The 21,538-nt window shown below is 40.5% G+C and overlaps 1 protein-coding gene and 1 long non-coding RNA gene across 2 annotated transcripts; both read right to left on the reverse strand.

Annotated features, from left to right (window-relative positions):
• LOC109833917 lies at nucleotides 19,167-20,353 on the reverse strand. The gene is made up of 2 exons (XR_002245381.1): nucleotides 20,311-20,353; nucleotides 19,167-19,574 (listed from the first exon to the last, which is right to left on the reverse strand). It is a non-coding gene; the product is annotated as an uncharacterized LOC109833917 (long non-coding RNA).
• LOC109834999 (protein UPSTREAM OF FLC) lies at nucleotides 20,356-21,532 on the reverse strand (the record flags this gene model as incomplete). Its single annotated transcript, XM_020403001.1, has 4 exons — nucleotides 21,416-21,532; nucleotides 21,164-21,233; nucleotides 20,951-21,063; nucleotides 20,356-20,852 (listed from the first exon to the last, which is right to left on the reverse strand). Coding segments are annotated over exons 1-4 (792 nt in total), but the record flags the coding sequence as incomplete, so codon positions are not given.

The raw sequence follows: 21,538 nt of genomic DNA on the forward strand, positions 1-21,538 counted from the left end.
TATTGGGCAAGAAAAGGTTGCGGTCCCCAAATTTCCGCAACCACTTATAGTCCCCATCATAAGCAGTGCTTGCGTCGAAGTCAACAAAGTCCCCGAAAAGATATCCAGGTTTGACTATTGGTTTACGGCTTGGGCTTTCAAGTCGGGCGTCCGTAACCAATGTCCTAAGAGTGTCGGAAGAAGCTTGGGTAATTATTTCTACGCGACTCTTCTCCCTAATTCGGAAAACGAGGAGTTCTTGGCGTGAGCTGAAGGCCATGTTCATGTCTGCACCACCTTCATGTCCAAAATGGTGGCGAAAAAGAAGAGGTCCACTGGTATGGCGTACTGCAAAAGGAAGAAAAAGTTAGACAACTCAAAAGCAAAACTCAGACGCGAGGGTCGAATCCCGCGTCAGATAAGTTCAAACGCGAGGGTCAAACCCCGCGTCAGATAAGTTCAAACGCGAGGGTCAAATCCCGCGTCAGATAAACTTAGACGCGAGGGTCGAACCCCGCGTCAGATAAGCTTGGACGCGAAGGTCGAACCCCGCGTCAAAAATCTCAGACGCGCAGATCGACCCCCGCGTCAAAAAATCTGAGACGCGGAGATTGAACCCCTCGTCAAAAATACCAAACGACAGAGTCCAGCCCCGCGTTATCGAAACGAGTTTCCTCGTTGATCTCAAGATCAGAACTTGCCGAAGCAAGTTTAATGGCCACGGAGGTCATACTCACCACCAATCAAAGGAAGCTGGGGCGGGCACATCCGCCTGAGCAGCAGCGCCGTCGGCCGACGCTGACGATGCCGACCCTCGAGCCGCAACGGCATCGGACTTGGCGTCGGAGGAGGTGTACAGCGTTTCGCCGGAGATGATAATGAAAATTTTTCGTTAAAATTTCAAGAAGAGTCGAATGACTCTTGATTTGACCTCTAGCGGTCTATTTATAGACAGCTATGAGCTGTCAAATCGTAACGGACGGGATGCGAGGTCAGGATCCCGCCCAAACTCGACCCTCGCGTTCGAGTTGTTTGAACTTCCAAACACGATGCCCACCTTCGCGTTCAAATTTCCCAACGCTGGGCTCACTCACGCGTTCCAATCCCCAAAGGTAGAAATTATCTCTGTGTTTAGACCGCTATGACAGCAGCTTCTTGACTACCAAGGCTACGACACAGCCCCAGATGAATAAAAGAAGAGCTAACAGCAATCGTCAAGGCGACCAAAGCCGGGAAAAAATAAACGACTCCACTGGAGAGTCTATTGGAGGAGTACAGATAGATTACAACCAACAATAGTGAAATCATCCGGCTCGATCAGACGGAGGAAGTAATCAATCCACTAAATTTTGCGATCCAAAGTATTCCGAAAATTCGTCCCAGTCAACCGCGAACTTTCGAAAACTTTGGAGGGGGTTCTGTAGGCTGTCTAAAAATCACAATGAATAGCTGACCCCTATCAAACTCCGACGATGGAAATCACAATCAGACGAATTTCTGATCACTGCATCCGCGATTCCACAATCGCCACAAACACGGCCTCATTTCTGAGATGATTGATCTTGATGGCTGCAACAACAGCACGACTAATATTATATTAGCAATTATTGGAGATGCTGATGAGCAGTGTAATGATTTTAGAAATGAAAGGTTGGACTTAGTTGGTGAGTTGCTTGGTAGAGAGCTGTGGGCAAATATCCATTTAAAGACACTATGGATGTTGATTCCCGTCAAGTTCCTACAACGAAAGCTACAATCAAATAGCTTTCGCGCCGACAATCGAAAGTTGGTGAGTTGCTTGGTAGAGAGCTGTGGGCAAATATTCATCTTCAAAACACTATGGATGTTGATTCCCGTCAAACTCTCACAATGAAAGCTACAATCAAATAGCTTTCGGGTCGACAATCGAAAGCGGCAAATAGAGGACTTTTCACATAGATCGAGAAGAGTTACAATTCAACGACACTTCCGACAACTGATGAAAACTCTATTCAGCAGTCTTCACAATCTACGGTGAAAGTTACAATCTGACGACTTTCATACCCTACAACAGCTAAAGCCAGGATTACTGAACAACGGTCCTCGCAACGCTTCACAGAAGAAGTTACAAGTCAAAAAGCTCCTTCTGAAACGCGGATGTCATCCCCGCGTTACGACTTGGGAAGTGCAGGCGACACCCGCGTTTCCAAGCCACCCCCGCGTCTCTAAGATACAAGCTGAACGTGAGTGACCCTCGCATTCGTAGGGGTCCAACCAACACCGACCCCCGCGTTTCCAAACAGGCAACAAGCCAAAACGCGAGCGACCCTCCCGTTCAATGATGTTCAGCTAACACCCAACCTCGCGTCTCAATTCTAAGAGGCGAAGTTGGGTGCTAAACGCCAGATTGGGCGTTTGACTCGTTCAAACATGAGTCGAACGGTTTCAGAACCGTTTATCCCACGTTCTGAGGGATTTTCGCCCACGTAGGAGCGGATATAGGGGTCAGTTACAACCTCCTATCCCCCTATAAAAGCTCAACGAACCCAACAGAGCAAAGGGTTGGATTTTTGGCATCTGAACCACACAGGTTGGATTCTAAAGATCTAAACCGTACAGGTTGGAGATTTGTCAGTTCTAAAAACAGATAAGGGCTGACGGCTAGCTCTTTGAAAAGAAAAGAGTTAGCAAAGATCGGATTGGGGAGATCTTAACCACTCAGGTTTGACGATTCAACAACAGCAGCAGCGAAATCCTTGGAGATAGGATTTTTGAATCAAGCTCAGAAGATCAAATCTGAGAGGATTCTTCAACAACAGAATAACGGCTTGATCATAAACCGAATTTTCGGTTCTAACAACTCTGTTCACAGAGTTCTAACTCGTTCAGAGTTCTTAAACTCATTCAGAGTTAAACATCAAACTTTCCACAGAAGTTCATCGTTCCCACGAGATAAGAGACGGTCGGATCGTCAACGGAGAGCAAATTCGACGCGAGCAATCGAAGGAGGCATTCCATCGCTACCGAGAAGAACCCAGTTTTAAATAAAGGAGAGAATCAAATTCGTTCTCTTCTCTTTTGTAATCAAGTTGTAATCGGAATCAAAGAAATACAAATCAATTTTCTTTATTCTTTTTATTGCAATTTTTCCTACAAACAGGAGGCATCTCATCGCCACCGTGAAGAACCCAGAATTAAACAAAGGGGAGGATCTCTGTCGATCCTCTTCTCTTTTGTAATCAGGAAATCTAATTGTAATTGAGATCAAATGAATACAAATCAATTTTCCTTTTTTTTTATTACAAATTTTCCACAAACAAAAGATGGCGACTCCGCTGGGGACTAGCTTCTCTGATGAAGAAGTGGTGGCGGAACAACCGTCGAAACTCTCGTGGTAGAGTTTGATCAAGCCAAGTTTGAGGAGGCCCTCTCCTCCGGATCCCTTAGCCCCAAGGCTATGCGTAAGATCCATAAAGTCTTCAAAGAGACTAAAGCTCCAACTGCTCCAATTGCAGCCGAACCGCCTAAGGAAGACTGCTCGGACAGCCCCTTCCCCGATGGAGTGGGCTCAGCTTCAGCCAAACCCGCGCCAAGACGATGGGTATCGGGTCGACAGATGCCCATGGAGGCGACAATGGCCTTGAAGCAGGCTAAGAAGAACGTCGCTCGACGGAGGAGGAGATCCTTATGACGAGCACATCTCCGAGAATGCCGATCCTCAAGTCAACACGAGCTTCGTGTTTGTGAGCCTAAACGCAACCATGTGCTTTGCGTTTCTGCTTCAGAACGCAAGCCTCGCGTCCATGAGCCCAAGCATAGGCTCTGTGTGAATAAGACTGAACGCAGCCCTCAGAACTGCGTTTCACCAGCAACACCTGGAGCTCAGGCATGCGTTCGGGTGACGAAATTCAATATGGAACCTGGTCTTCTCCGTGGAGCTTCGGGGCACTACCCCGAACCCCACCGGGGGGTATTCCATCCCCCCCGGACCCCCTGGCCAGGGGCGCGCTGCCCCCTGGACCCCCGGCTCGCTGACCGGGCAGCGAGACCCCCGAATACTCTGCATAGCGCGATTAGATCGAGGGACGGATATAAGAAGTCTTTGGATTCAAGGCATCTCAACCAGATCCATGTTCACCAAGAGCCAGTCCTATCCAATCATGGACTGGGGGTTCCAATTCAAACCTCACAATCAGTGAGCAATTCTCCTCGAATCTTCACAACAGATTTGAGAAAGTTCATATCGAGAGAAAGACTGATGCAACAAGTCATTCGTTCATTCCAATGTGAACGGCTGATTCCTACGGTCCTCTCGGGATGTTAATGTTGTTCATATGCGACCAAACAATTGATGTTCGACCGATTAACGCATGTTACCTTGCCCAACCAACAACGACGTTCTCACAGGAAGAAGTCTCCAGAGACCGAGTATCCTGGAGTGACTATCAATGTGATTGGCAGAGGGAAAGCCTCAGGTCCTAGTTCCAATGACTCAGAGACAAGTCGTTCACCGACTGTCAGAGAAATCGCTAACGAGTTTGAAGGGATCTACCAACGTACTCGGACGCGAACAGGAGCAATTCCCCCTATCAACTATCGGAGGTTAGCCCAAGGAACCAATTTCGATGATGAACACTCAGCCATTGCGGAGTCTCAATCATCAAGAAGCCATGAAGATCTCGCGAAGAGACTTGATGAGCAGGAGGCCATGCTCAAATCTCAGCAGGAGGCCATCAATGAACTCCTGGCTCTGTTGACTCAACTCGTCGCAGACAAGGCTAAATCTCAGAAGACAGATTCGCCACCTAGGTAAGAATCCACCCGGAGAGGAAAAACGTCTTCATCCTGACCTCACACAAGCAAAGGGAAGGAAAAAGTGGTTGATGACACGACTTCTGACCAAGAAGCCCACAACCTAGAATCTTCCTCTGATGAAGGAAGAGAGACGGAGAACGAACAGAATCTCCAGTCTGTCAAAATGGAAGAATTGGAAGCCCGCCTCAATGCCATTTCCAACAGAAGCGAGCTCCAAGACGAGGGAGTTATCAGACCCTATCCTGTCGAATGGGATGCAGCCCCTTATCCTCCAAAATTTGAAGTCCCGACGCTACAAACTTTTGATGGCACGGGATCACCAAACCAACATATCTATCATTTCAAGTCACAGACTGGGAATGTGATATCAAACGACGCCATACTGGCTCGATTGTTCATTGGCACCCTCAAGGGAGTTGCCTTTGAATGGTTCAGGAAACTACATGTGGGATGTATCCAAAAGTGGACGAATCTAGAGAGACTCTTCCTATCAAGATTCTTTGAAGAGGATACAGAAGTCTCCATCCATACCCTTCTCGCCACTAAGCAGAAGAAGAGGGAGTCCGTCAAAGCCTTCGTCAAAAGGTTTCGAAACATGGCTCTGCGATGTCCGACAGGTATGACACAATCTACTCTAGTGGAGACCTGTCGACACAATTTGCAAACCGACCTCCTAGCCCGAATAGGAGTTGCAGAATGCCGTTCCTGGAGACAACTAATCTCTCAAGGCGAACAGGCTCAAAAGATTATTGCCAGGATCAAAACTGAAGAACAAAGTATGCAGGATCAACCTGAGCAATCGGACCAAGCCCAATCTTCTTAGTCAGAAGAGGAAGATACCACGGCCACTGAAGCTAATCCTCTTCAGTAGGATGGCGGGTCCAACAACTATCATGTTAATACTTACCTCTGATAGTCAAACTCGTTAGATAGTGGCCTACTAGGTGATGTGCCACGTCTACCCCTTTTCCCCTACACTTGTTCAAGACTGGGGGTTGGTTTATTTGTAGTTCATTAGATTACGAGTAATAAATTTTCTGAGTTGTCATGTTCAATAGAATACCTCTGTCAACCACGAAATTCACAAAAAACTATCACGTTAACAGTTACCTCTGATAGTCTAGTTTCCTCCAAATTCCTCCACCAATCCTCTTCAAGTAGGATGACGGGTCCACAAAAAACTATCACGTTAATGATCACCTCTGATAGTCTATTTTCTCCAAATTCCCCCACAAATCCTCTTTAATAGGATGGTGGGTCCACCAAAACTATCACGTTAATGATTACCTCTGATAGTCCATTTTCTCCAAATTCCCCCACCAATCCTCTTTAATAGGATGGTGGGTCCACCAAAACTATCACGTTAATGATCACCTCTGATAGTCCATTTTCTCCAAATTCCACCACCAATCCTCTTTAATAGGATGGTGGGTCCACCAAAACTATCACGTTAATGATCACCTCTGATAGTCCATTTTCTCCAAATTCCTTCATCAATCATCTTCAATATGATGATGGGTCCACCAAAACTATCACGTTAACCGTCACCTCTGATAGTCCTTTTCCTCCAAATTCCCCCACCAATCCTCTTCAAGTAGGATGGCTGGTCCACCAAAACTATCACGTTAACCGTCACCTCTGATAGTCCTTTTCCTCCAAATTCCCCCATCAATCCTCTTCAAGTAGAATGGCGGGTCCACAAAACTATCACGTTAACAGTTACATCTGATAGTCAAACTCATCAGATAATGGCCTACCAGGTGATGTGCCTCTATTCCGACTTTATGGATAGTGCCCCACTAGGTGATGTGTCTTGTCTATCTCTTTTTATTCCCCTGCTAAGTCTTAATCAAGACTGGGGGTTGGTTACTTAGAATCCACTGGATTAAGAGTAACGAATCTTTCGCATCGTCGAGTTAACATTATACTTCTGACGATTATCACCCTCACGGAGTATGAATTCAGTTTGCATCACTCCTAATTTGTCACGTTAACAATACACCTTTGATAATCAACTTATCAATCCTCTTCAATAGGATGATAGGTCCTCAAAATTGCTCAAATCGCAATCTTCCCCAGCAAGACACTAAGTCTTCAAAATCTTAGTATCAAAATTCATCGCTCCTGATGATAAACTCACTTAGCAATTCTCCCCAGCGAGACGCTAGTCCCCAAAATCTTGTTCAAATCACAAGTACACAAATCCTGTCACGTTAACACCAAACCTCTGACAAAATCAACTTATCAATCCTCTTTAATAGGATGATATGTCTACAAAGTTGCTCCAATCGCAACACAAATCTTGTCACGTTAATATCACACCTCTGACGACCAAATCAACTTATCGACTCTCTTCAATAGAGCGATAGGTCTACAAACTTTGTCACGTTAATATCATACCTCTGACAACCCACTTATCAATCCTCTTCAATAGGATGATAAGTCCACAAAGTTGCTCCAATCGCAACACATTCTTGTCACGTTAACATCATACCTCTTGACAAAACCCACTTATCAATCCTCATCAATAGGATGATAAGTCCACAAAGTTGCCCCCATCGCAACACAATCCTGTCACGTTAACACTAAACCTCTGACAAAACCCACTTATCAATCCTCATCAATAGGATGATAAGTCCACAAAGTTGCTCCAATCGCAACACAAATCCTGTCACGTTAACACTAAACCTCTGACAGAGCGATAGGTCTATAAAATACTGTTAGGTTAACATCACACCTCTAACAGTCAAACCCTCCTCAATGAACTTGTTAATCCTTTTTCAACAAGAATAGCAAGTTTTTATTATAAAATCCCCAGCGGATTAAAGATTTTCTAGAATTATCCTAGTGATAATAAAGAAAATTTTTGAATTTCACTTTAGGTGAAAATTCATGCCAAGTTAATACCATACCTCTGGCACTTCCAACTTTCTTTCGGTGTTTCAAGCCACACAGGAAGAAACAACACCAAAAATCCATACCTTCACTCATGGGGGATTTTATCTCGATCCCTAATTAGAGATAAGTCTACGCCTAACACGCGTTGCCGGTTAATCTTTCGCCGTGAAAAAGACACCAGGATTCATGCCTGGGGGGAATCTATCTCGACCCCTATTTAGAGATAAGTCTGCATCTAACACATGCTGCCGGGTAGCCTATTCCCGTAATAATAGCAAAGCCTACGTATTCAATATCGTAGCAGGTCGTTATTAATAACGCCAGAATCCATGCCTTACACGCATGGGGAATTTTATCCTGAATCCTAAGTAAGGATAAGTCAATGTCTAACACATGTTGCCGGGTAGCCTATTCCCGTAATAATAGCAAAAGCCTACGTATTCAATATCGTAGCACCAAAATCCATGCCTTACACGCATGGGGAATTTTATCCTGAATCCTAAGTAGGGATAAGCCGACTCAAACGGTAGTCGGTAAAGGCTTATTAAATCCGTTGATGGCTGAGGGTTTGCCAAAAATCCTATGCACGTTTGCAGGCCCATCAGCTTAATAGATGTGAGCTGAGACTTAAAACAGATGAGCCAAAGACAAGTCTCAAAGACTTAGTCAAAAATGCACGGAAGCCACTTTCATGTCTTAAGTCAAAACGTTAAGGTAAGACCCGCGATGCAAAAACCAAATGCCGAGGTCACACCCGTGTTCCAAATTCAACATGCAAGGGTGAGACCCGCATCTTAAGTTCAAAATGCAGGGTCCACCCCCACATTCTAGAAGCAGAATTATGGCGCATACCTTCACACAGGTCCTACGTGGTAAATCCCTTCAACCAAGATGCCTTCGAAGCAAGTGCAAAGAATAATTCCTTATGACAAGGAATCAAAAGCTCCAAGATCAGAGTTGAGATCCAAAGTATTTCGAAAATTCGTCCTAGTCAACCACGAACTTTCGAAAACTTTGGAGGGGGTTCTGTAGGCTATCTAAAAATCACAATAGATAGCTGATTCCCCATCAAACACCGATGATGGAAGTTACAATCTGACAACTTCCAGAAGGCTACAATTTGAAGACTTTCACGTAGATCGATGAAGGTTACAATCTGACGACCTTTACAACAACTGATGAAAGCTCTAATCAACAGCCTCCATAATCAACATCAGGAGTTACAATCTGACGACTCTCACGAATCAAAGAGCTAAAGCAAAGATTACAAAACGACGATCTTTGCAACGTTCTGACAGAAAGAGACTACAAATCGACGGTCTCTTCAAACCAAGACGTGGAAGTCCTCCCCGCGTACCAGCATCAAGACGCACCGCGTTCATAGCCACGAACGCAGCTCAGATGCAGCTTCCAACGCTGCCAATGCAGCTTCCAAATAGCTGCAAACGCAGCTCCAACGCAGCTTCCAACTGCTGCCAACGCAGCTTCCAACTGCTACCAACTCAGCTTCCAACCGCTGCCCAAAAACTGCTGCCAACGCAGCTTCCAACCGCTGCCCAAACACAGCTCCAACGCAGCTTCCAAATCGCTGCAAACGCAGCCCAACGCAGCTTCCAACCGCTGTCAAACGCAGCTTCCATCCGCTGCCAAACGCAGCTTCCATCCGCTGTCAAACGCAGCTTCCATCCGCTGCCAAACGCAGCTTCCAATCCACCAAACGCAGCTTCCAACAAGATGCCAACGCAGCTTCCAGCCGCTGCGTCCGAGCTTTCAGACACTGCGTTCAAGCTTCCAGACACTGTGTTTGAACGCAGAATTCACACCAGAACGCGGATTTTGTGTTTGACTCGTTCAAACACGAGCTGAACGGTTTCACAACCATCTTCCACGATCTGAGGGGATCACAACTCCACTCAGGAGTGATTTAAGGGGGCGGTTATATCCCATTAGCCCCACTTAAGAGCGAATTAAGGAGGTGGTTACACCCCTTAATCCCCTATAAATAACTGAAAATCAATTCAGTTCAGGGGTGCAGTCTGCTAGATCTTTCATCCTTCTTTTTGGGCAGCAAAGAAGAGATCTCGGGCTGGCTTTTGGATCCTTCTCCTTAACAGAAAAGAAGAGATCTTTGGCTTGTCTAACCAATTACGGTTAAGATCAATCAACTCGTTCAGAGTTTCAAACTTGCCACGCACATCCTCCACAACGTCAAACTGTGAGGAGAAGATCACGTTCCAGTGAAACAAGACATCGGATCGTCAACGAGAAGCAAACTCGACGCGAGCATTCGAGGGAGGCATCTCATCGTCACCGTGAAGAACCCAGAATTAAACAAAGGGGAGGATCTCTGTCGATCCTCTTCTCTTTTGTAATCAGGAAATCTAATTGTAATTGAGATCAAAGGAATACAAATCAATTTTCCTTCATTTCTTTTTATTACAAATTTTCCACAAACACTCTCTCCATTTCTCAATTAATTCCCCTCTCTCATCCATTATTTTCTCTTTACTACATTCTTCCACTCTTATAAACCAATCAATTAATTCTCACTCATTCTTATGAATCCATCAATTAATTATCAACTTCATTAATGTGTAGGGTATGATTTTGGTGGATATTCATCACTTCCTTAGCAGTTTAAGGTATAATTTTGCATTTTACTCAACTACTAAGTTTATCGCATTAATTTCCCATTTTATTCATGACAGTTATTTCACATTAGTTAAATTTGTTATATTTTATGAAATTTTAGTTTATGCGATATTATTGAGTGGTTGACTGAAGTAAATTTAACTAAAATTTCATCAAATATAACAAATTTAACTAAAATTTATGAATTCATGAATAATAATGAGAAATTAATGTGAAATAATCATGTAAAATAATTAATGTGAAATTAATGAGTGGTTGACTAAAACCAAATTTCTCATTTTACTCATGAAATTTATTTCTCAACCACTCATTTTATTATTAGTTAAATTTGTTTTTAGTTGTCTATCTTTGATGAAATTTTCCATAATTTTTTTATTTTTGGTGACAAACATAGATGGATGAAGAATTATATCGTGCATTGACCAATTTTAGAGGAAATAATTACTTTTTAAAATTAAATGTCAATGGGAGTTACAATGATTTGGTGGTTGCGGTGCAAAGTCTCATTGTTTGTAGTGCAAACATGATGCACTTGGCTTAGAAAGTCTCCCACACACAAGAAATTTATGTGCATGTATGTGATGATGATGATGTCACGATAATGTTCAATATACATCGAAGTTACAAGGAGAATATAGTTATTATGAATACTGAGATGAATCGAGAGATATTATTTGGGCAACAATCTAATACTGTCCATATAAGGTAATTTACACTTTTGATATACTTTTATATTTTTACTGTCAATTTTAAAGTTCTCGCTTTTCTTTAACTCTTGTTCAATTTTCTATACAGAAATCCGTACATCCCCTCTAGTGAAGAACATGCTTCTTATTCACAAAATATTTCATCTTCACAAAATATGTCTCGGTAAGTTGAGAGCTTTAGTATGGTTCCTCTTGCATGGCACAGTGCAATTAGAAGTTTAGGTAATTACTCTATTGCACTAGGATTTAACTTTGTTTTTGTAAAAAATGAACGCAAAAGAGTAATAGCAAAATGCAAGGCCACAAACTGTGAATAAATGGTTCGTTGCACCCATTGTAGAGATAATGATTGATTCTATGTAAAAAAAATTGTAGTTCTCGTAGTTATTTGGAAGGAGGCATAGGAAAGGAAGGATATAGATGGGCACCTCGTAAGTGGAACGCTAATCATCTCAAATCTATCTTGAAAGAACAATACACTTATCGCCCAATTTATTTCCAGAAGAAGCTTAAAATGGAATTTGGCTTGGACATCCCTTATCATAGAATTTGGTAGAGAAAAGAGCTAGCTTAACGTGAATTGTATAGTGATACTAAATATTCATATGACCAACTCCGATGGTATAAGGATAAAGTTATGAAAACTAAACTAGGATCAATTGTTCACTTAGAGCATGAATGAAAGATGTACAAAAGTATTTGTGTCTTATTATACTTGTAGGAAGGGGTTTATGGAGGGATGGAGGACAATGTTGTTCTTGGTTGGTACATATCTTTTTGATAGGTATGGTAGAGGTCAATCTAATCAAAACTTACATTAATGTATCATTCTTCATAATAAATCCTTCACTACATTCCTTCGTAAAACCAAATCTGTCAAAAGATGAAAATTTTAGCGCAACAATAAATATGACTAAATGACATAAATATATAAAATAGAAAATGACATAAATATATAAAAGGCTAACTTATCACCAAAACGAGGCAAAAACGCCCATATAACCACCTCTAGATCGATTTCCCTCGGACCTCTTAGTGATAGTCTTCTTAGCCTTATTCATCTCAGTATGCAATACATTATTTAATACTTCAGCCCAATTGTACTCCTTAAGAGTGTCCAATTTCTCAGCATATCTAAATACAAACAAAGGACAACCTAATTACTTTGAGGGTATAATATAAAGTCTATAATGAAAGCCACAAGCATCTGTGGCAAAATAGGATCTCTATGCTCGGCCATCTCCTCGCTAAGTTCACCCATCCTATCTCTTCTAGCACACACATTCTTCTTCTTTCCCACATAAATTTTCTTCTTTCCTCGTCTAGTCCTACGCATCCTATCCTCCTCAATTTCTGCCTTTGCCCTAAATGAAAGCACGATTTTGTAGATTGTCTCACAATCACTTCTATGGAACCTTGTATCTATTATAGATTCTCCCATTAGAAGACTTGTAATCCTCCCAACATCTTCAATACCAAAGGAGGTCTATTTTCCTCCAATTTTAAAACTATTTTTTTCAACACCCAATACTTTTAACAAACAATCGACTAGAAGTGACTGCATTGGAACATCAGGAACATCCATATATCCATAGAAAGACGTATCTCGAAGCGCCATCCAATGATCCTCCGACAATGTAGATGAAGTACGATTTTGAATTAGGTCCTAGAACTAGACCGCATTGGATGGAATTCTGACTACTTCCATAGCCATTGGTTTACTGCAACTAAAATAAAACATAAGGCAACTTAAGTATTATATCAATATTATACTTTTTTCTTTACTAAATAAGCTACCATGAAGATAAAACTGTTAAACCCCTAAGGTCGCTATGAAAGAACCCTAGGGGGGGTGAATAGGGTCTTATGCTAATCTAATCCGATCTTATACCAATTAAAACTAATTAACAAATATATCCTAGCAAGTATGATATGCTACAAGATATGTGCAAGGATATACAATATAAACAAGGGTAAGCAATATGATCATACAACAATGATGATATAACAATATGTAAGAATACATGCGCCAATGCCAAACCCAAATACAAGGAAATGATCACGGAGTTAGGACCTTCCATCCTACATCTCCGCTCCCCATTCCTGGGGAGAATCCACTACACAACCCAGTTTGAAAGCCGAAACTTCTCTACACACTCGGTTTTCTAGCTAACCAAAAACTCTACACACTCGGTTATCAAGTCAACCGACAACTCTCACAAATTCTCACAAAGTACATACAAAAGCTACAACCTCAAGTGTTGGTCCTTACGTATCGTCTCCCTCAAGTGCTCGGAATTATCACCTCTCACTAGGCCACCGACGCCACTCCTCTCGGTATCGACTCCGTCCTCACTACGCACTCCTCTCGGTGTACAAGTGTATTACAAAGTGAACTTCACAAATTAAGCATAATAAATGATTGTTCTCTAAACAAGGTGAGAACTCAATTAGGCACAACTCTAAGTCACAAACCCCACAACCCAAAATATACTATGAATGTAAATACTATAAGCTCAATAGGTTGTGTGTGAACAAAGAGATTTAATAAAAACAATTTAACTAAACTCAATATAAATCTAGCTTATGGAAATTAGAAACAAAACAATAAATAGCTAGAATGAGTTTAGGAAAACTTCTCTATAGATCAAGAGAGAGAGAGAGAGAGAGAGAGAGAGAGATGAGTTGAAGCTCAAATACCAAAAGATGATCTCTTCTTCCTCTTGTGAAATTATCTTCACAAAACCGAAACTTTGAAACAAGGCTTTAAACACCTTTAAACAAACTTAAACCCTTGTTAAACGTGATTAAAACATTTTCTTGGTTGGATATGAAGGATGAGAGCAAGAGGGTATATATAGCCACCCAAAACCTTAGCCAAAACCCAACTGAAAAGATAAAAAACCCCCCCAGAAAATACTGCTAGAAACTAGCCGTTACTGTGCAACGGCTCTTTCATAAGTCGACTTATGAGTCGACTCACGAGTCGACTTATGAGTCAACTAATGAGTCGACTTATATGAGTCGACTAAGCCGAAAAAAATCACAACTCCGCTGCACTTCGTGAGTCGACTAATGAGTCGACTAAATATGCACAGACCTGAAGTGCATAGAAAAACTCAACTTTAAACTGGGTTTAAAAATATCAAATAAATTCCAAAAAATATAAAACTTTGAAAAATGATTGTAAACATGATAATAAACATGTTACAAAAACTGGTTTTTAAAAGGGACCTCCCAAATGAGAAATATTATTATTTTATAAAATAGTCCAAAACATGAAAATGTGAACACATGAGTTTTAACATTTTAACTTAACCATGTTTTGAAATATTACAAAATGATTTTATAGACTTAATAAAAGATGTATATGATTATTGTTAAGTCTATAAACCAAGAAAACAATATTTTCACAAAAATACTTGTTTTGCAAACTTTCAAAACAATAAACATGATTTCATTGAACTAAATAAAATTGATATTGATGAAATCATATGTAAGCATATAAACATGAAATAAAAATATACTTTCTAATTATATTCAATTGTTTTATATTTAAACTTGAAAACCAAAACAATAAATATGAAAGATGTAATTTCATATTTATATAAACTTGAAAACAAAAACATGTATGTATACATATACTTATATATATATACCAAAACTAAATTGTATATATATATATATATATATATATATATATATATATATAAACAAAGCTTGTATTGTATATATATATAACTATATATATACAAGGAAACCAATATAATGTGTGTGTATATATGATTAAGCTTAAAATACTAACACACATAATATAAACCTAAACTAATGTTACCCAAGCTTGATCTTTATCTTCAATAAGCTTGACTTGGTACACATGGATGAAGCTTGAACTTGAATCTTCAACTTTGAATAGCAATGCTTCAACCACTTTTCCGTCAACCTCCATTTGATATGATCGTTATGACGCAATCCATCCATCCTCTAACTTATTATTTGTCTACAATAAATAACAAAACACAAACACTAGATAAATAATATTAGATGTAAATTGTTTGTTAAATCATCATCAAAACAAGAAGGCCAACAAAAACATTAAGATCAAACACATGCATGTGTAGGAAGGGTCAGCATCACAATGTTGGCAAGCATGGAGGAGAATAGGAAATCCTACTTTAAACTTTCAACTCAAACTTGGAAGAAAGACCATGAATGAAGATACAAACAATCCTATCGTGAAGTGTCTTAACAATCCTATTAGGAAGCATTTTAAATACGAGATATTGCACTCTCTAAGAACATGGATGATGTCTCTCACAAATTTGTATAAAGTGAGGTTAATGAAAGAGTCTTGTAATGCTTTCTAACAATGCATCCTTAAATTAGATCAAATTTCCTATCTATATTGCATACTGAACATGGTTTACTGCAAAAGAACGTCTTAATGTCCATTGGACATTGCTACAACTTGTAATCATTCATTGACAACTACTCAATCAGTCCAGTCTCACAAGTTTTCAATCTCCTAGTTTTACAGTATATTCTCTAAATGGTACCAATACCTATAGTACTGGTTTTGAACCCAATTCTCAAACATTTACAAAACTATCTAACCAACAACTGCGTTGTGAAGTTAAATATAGAGTTCCAACAACTGTGAGAAGAAATGTGATATTACATACTTTTACGCAAATTTCAAATACAACCTCAATTTTTAAATTATTGAATCTAAGTGATGATTTACACATGGAAAGGGCCTCTTCATGCTATATTAATCCATTAACAGCATCCCGTTCAAAATAAGTAAATTATTAAATGCATGTAATACACCAACATTCCAAATCAAGAATAAACAAGGTTATGAGGAATTGAACCAAACTGCAATAACCACCAAACTTTCAAGGGGCAATGTGTAAATTAACATAATAATACTACCTCTACTGGCAGAAGAGGCACTGGAGAAGACGACGAGTGATGGTCAGGAGAGGCACCAGAGGAGGTGGCGGTAGGCAGGCGACGAGACAGAGGCAGAGTTCGGAGTGCGGCCACAATGTGGATTTCCCCTCTGTTAGGGCTCAGCGACGAGACAGGGAATCGACCACAATGTGGATTTCCCCTCAGTTAGGGCTCAGCGACGAGACGACGACGTAGTTAGGTCACAATGAAGATTTTCCCCTTGGTTAGGGCTCAGCGACGAGACGACGATGGAGACGGAGACGGAGACAAAGAAGAGAGATTGTTGAGAAATGAGAACGGGGAAGAAGCGGAGAATCGGCCTTTAAACTCAACGTTATCTATAAACCCAACTGTTATGAGATTATGTTTCTCGGTCAGGGCTAAGAGAGAAGACGGAGAAGAAGGGGTTTTTCGGTTAGGGCTCAGACATGAGAAGGGGGAAGAAGAGGAGAGAGAAGTACAAGTTTAAGTGGGGGTATTGAAAGGGGTGTTTCGGGGTTTTACTATGTTTGTGTATAAATACAAGTGCTCTACCTATTGTATTTTGAAAGTTAGGTTTAAATACAAAAATATATATAATTGGATTTAAAGATACAAGCAATAGTCATTAGGTTTATAGACAAAGTAGAGTAAATAATTGGGCTAGAAATAAAAACCACTAAATAAATTTGACACAGTTTGTCATTCCATGTTGGTCGACTACCCATACATGATGCAAGATTTCGCTGTCCATCATCATGCACCCTTCAAGATGAAGTTTTGATTACAAAAGCACATGCATGAAGAAAATTTTGGTAGGGAAAATATATACCAAGGTATTCATGCTGCGTAGAGTTCACCGTACTTGTACTGAAACCAGCTTGGGGTGCCATGCACAATAGGGCGCAAGATTCTCTTTTCTTGTTTTGGATAACTGTTGAAACTAGTTTAACTGCACGATTACGCTAGCAAGACCTTCAATAATCGTGTATAAACAAACATATTCACGTGTATTTTAGTGTCGCCTCCGGTACTTTGTCAATTATGCGTCCACCCTCCAAGTGCAAAACTCCCTCTCATTCTCAAGTTGTGCATTTGTGTAGAAATCACCTACTATGCCTATATTTTTTTCTTTTAGAAATTCCTCATTCTTGCCACTGTTGGGATATTATTTTCCGTTCTTTGTAATTTTTTGCGGTTTGATAAATGTCATAGTTATATTATAATGAGGAGGTCGACTCTTATCATCAAAAGATTTTTGTATTATATTCAAACTAAGTGAAATCAAGGCTGTAGAGTAGAATTTCTTGAGGTTTAGCTATATATGTATCTAATCCAAGCTTAAAGATGCGTTTGACAAACTATACAAAACTGGTTCAGGACTAGTTCTGATCTAGTTTTCTTTCGGACCAGCCCCCTTGGTCCAAAAGAAAACAGGTTTAATGATCAATTTTGGGCTATAAAAAATTATGCTAGTTCTAGTCCCTTCATTTGCCAAACAAGAAACCACTTAAAATTGGGTCAGGTTCAGTCTTGACCCAATTTTACAAGGATGCCAACCTAAGGGTTGAGAATAAGACATGTTGCACGAGTCTAGAAACAAAGGTGTTAGAAGTGTAGGTTTTCATGATAATGAAGGAATCTGATTCTTACTGTGTATATATCGCTTGTTTCTTCATCTCCTTCCGTCCTCAGATCCATATGATGAGATATAAAAAACAAACGAAATGAAAATCAATTAAATTATTTATAAAGAACATATTATGCTCAACAGATATATGCCCTACCAATAGGGATGGAAACGGTTTGGATACAGCTCAGATATGATACTTACCATATTTATATCCACTTTTCATTCACGAACACTAATACAGATATGGATATACTCGATAAGGAAAATTCATACCCATATCCGCAAAAATCAGATACAAATATGGATATCCAGCAGATGTTTATGCAGATATACATGCAGATATAAAACGGATATGAGAAAATAAAAATAATATCGAAAAAAATAAGTTTATATGGTACAAGAGAGTTTATTAATATGTTTGTAATGCTGAAAAGCTAGGATTGGAACTCTTGATCATCATAATTAGTCCCAAATTCATTAATATAAAGATTAAGACAATTGTAGCTATATGATCAACATATATTCGCATACGAATTCTAATATTTCACTACAAAACTATATTCGTAATAATATCTTATCGGCTATAGATTTGAGTAATTATATCCGTATCATTAGATATATGGTTACAGGTATTACATCGGACACGCATATGGATATGATCACCACCACTACGCATTAGTTACGGGCCGGCCTTTATCTGTTTTGAGCTATTATAGAGCCCAAGCCGAACATCTTGGTTGGCGTTTGAAAATTGTGCCTCAGTGGTCTTTTCTAAACTTTTGCAGGCCCTTCTCGTGTGGGCCTTAGACAGTGTCAGTTGTCGTCCATGGTTCTATCAATAGTGGGCTCGAAGTAGGACTGTCCAGCCTGTTTACACGCATGACTACGGGCCGAGCTACGCCAGATCTTATAAAGAGAGAAAATGTAAGCATAACTTGTTTTATAGGTCTTAAATTAAGTCGTTGGCACCAAATCTGGGCTTTTGGCAACTGCCGAAAACATCATATAGAAAGATCTATATTGTAACTAGAAATCAGATAGAGAGAAGGTTTGATGGTTGCACTTGTATATCATATGCAATGATTCAGGTTACGTGCTTATTTTTAATTTTTGTGATGGTATATATCTAGTTCTGATGGTTGCACTTGTATATCATATGCAATGACCTCAGGGTATATTTCTAGTTTTGATGAGCAACTAATAAATTGGATTGTTTATATTTCAACATCCTGCATAATACTATCGCTACACTGTCCACATGAGATAATCCTGACCCGAGATTAGCGGCTGAGATTACATGAAAAAGATATGAGTGGCACTAGGGGCACACCAACAACCACAACCCCAACCACACTCCCTCTCTCATTCGCTACAGTGCACCGGACCCCACATGGGATTTTAAAATTTTAAAATCCCATGTGGGACCCGATGCACTGTAGCAAATGAGAGAGGGAATGTGGTTGAGATTGTGGCCGGTAATGTGCCCCTATCATTTTCCAAAAGATATCAAGATTTGCTCAAGGTTTACACGCGTAATTTCAGTCGGAGCGAGTTAGGATACCGAGAAGTAAAACGATCCTGATAAATTTGACAACAGAACGGAATATAGAAAATATCTAATAAGCAGTAGCACCCCAGCATTTATAGATACTCTTGTTTGCTTTCTACTTCCCTAAAAAGCCCAGACGACAGCTGTCACCTCTCAGAACAGAAGTCAACACCCCGACAATTAACCCTGCAGAGTAGCCGCTAATTACAGGCCAACCACCAACCCAACACATTAACGAGCCCAGCAGCTTTTAGGGGGCAATTCCGGTAATAATTTCACAGCTCATTTATTGGACTGCCGCTGCTGGTCCTGTAGTTTGGAGGACTTTTTCCTTCCGGGGATGCATTTACCTTTCACGCCTCCTCCTCCTCCTCCTCCATCCTCTGCGACCGCCAAGCATTCTTCGCCGATCCCCAGCTTTGAGCTCCTGCCCACAACAAACCAACAAAATTAATCGGATTTGTTAATGATTCCATTCGTTGACGGGTGAATACATCATAGCTAGTTTGATTAGTGGAGCTCCGTACTTAGAAATGTTAAAAAGAAGGGGTTTTTGCTTTTAGACCCATTTGTTTACTCTCATTTATCTTTAAATCCAAGTACTATTATTTGTATCTTTAAGCCCAATTCACCTTTTGTATTTATTTTTAAACCCAATCTTCAAAATACTACATTTTCACCACTTGATTTTATATTTTGGAGATTGGGTTTAAAGATAAATACAAAAGATGAATTAGACTTAAAAATAGAAATAATAGTACTTGAGTTTAAAGATAAATGAGAGTAAACAAATGGGTCTAAAAGCAAAAACCCCTAAAAAGATTCCTTCCAATACCTCAAAATTTCAAAATTTATTACAAGCAACTCACAAATCACTGAAATTTGAATCTCCGTTACTCTGATACTAAATGTGTGTACGTAAAAGTTTAAAATATAATTGTATGACATAAAAAAAACAAATTTATACGTTGGCAAGTAACATGAGCTCAACAATGCTTACGAAACCAGTCACCCACTTGTAACGCTTGAGAAACTAATTTACTTCCTCAAAAGTAGTCCAAACGTAAAACTTTGGCCCATTGAAAAAGAGATATGAAAAACAAAAAAGTGCCATGTTTTCATCTAACCACAGAACAATTTAAAATTTACGCGGCGGAAATTACCTCTCCTCGCTGTATGAAGAAGATTTCTTCAGCGTCGGCTCCCAATCTCGGGTTCTCAGACATAAATCTCACCTCCTCCACGTCTTCCACCCTACTCGCCCTCGCCGCTCTGCTAGTCACAACCCCTTTATGCAGATTCCCCCCGCTCTTTCTCCCCTTTACACCAACCCCGGACCCACACGCGATTAAATTGAAAAACACAGAGTTTTTCGTCAGACCGCTCGGTTCAACCGCCCGGTCGGAGGACGACGACGAAGGGGGTGAGCCGTCGTCGAGTGCGATTTCGGTTTGCTGGTGAGGCCCACCGGGTTTTCTCTGGGTGAGCTGTTCAGTGGAGACCCCACGCGAGCAGCGGGTGCGTGAGTGGGTGTCGTTTTTCTCGGTGAGGTTGCGGGATTTTCTATACTCTGCTTCTGGCTCTTCTTCTTCTTCTTCTTCTTCTGTTTCTTCGCTGTAGTCTTCGGGTTCGGGTTCTATTTGGATGCGGGTAGGAAGCGTTTTCGTCGGCCTGTTGTTGCGAAGCCGGAGCTGTTGGTATTGTTCTAGCATTTTTGCAGAAAAGTCAGAATGGAATTGCAAATTGCAAACAAGATATATATTCTGGGAGAATTTATGAAAATGCAAAAAACATTGAGGCTACCTGAACAGCCGGGGACGATTTCGGAGCCCTTGAGGACGTACTCGGCGCCGTCAGCCGGGTAGATGACGTCATTCTCCGACAAGTCGTTCCACACGTACCCATTCTTGTAGCTCCTTCGAATTTCGAAACAAAAAATCAAGTGAGAAAAAAATGGCTTTTTTGTAAAAATACTATTATGCGTCGACGCAGTTTTTAATGCAAATTTAGATTTACCTTTTGCAAGACCAAGAGTAAAGAGAAGGCATTCCCTTGCCTCTGAGAACCGTCAGCCTCTCCATCACATCTGAAAATAATTCAAGAAAAATGTAATGTACTACATTTGTCGTGAGGGGGGGAAAGTTAATATATGGTCTAAATTTTGTCTAAGTACCAATTAACACGAGTTTATTAACCTGGGTTTTTTTACTGACGGGTCATGTAAACAAAATAAGTGAAAATTACTTTAATCACAGAAAGTTGAAGCACCTTTGAGCCTAAGTTGCTGATTAGGGAGCTGAGAGAGCTCCATGAAGTGAGGATGCTCAAGCTGCCCGTTTCGACAAAGATAGTAAACAATCTGAGCTCTTCTCGCCCCCATCAACGGCAGCT

Source organism: Asparagus officinalis, chromosome 3 (assembly GCF_001876935.1).
Source record: "Asparagus officinalis chromosome 3, Aspof.V1, whole genome shotgun sequence".
NCBI classification, from domain to species: Eukaryota; Viridiplantae; Streptophyta; class Magnoliopsida; order Asparagales; family Asparagaceae; genus Asparagus; species Asparagus officinalis.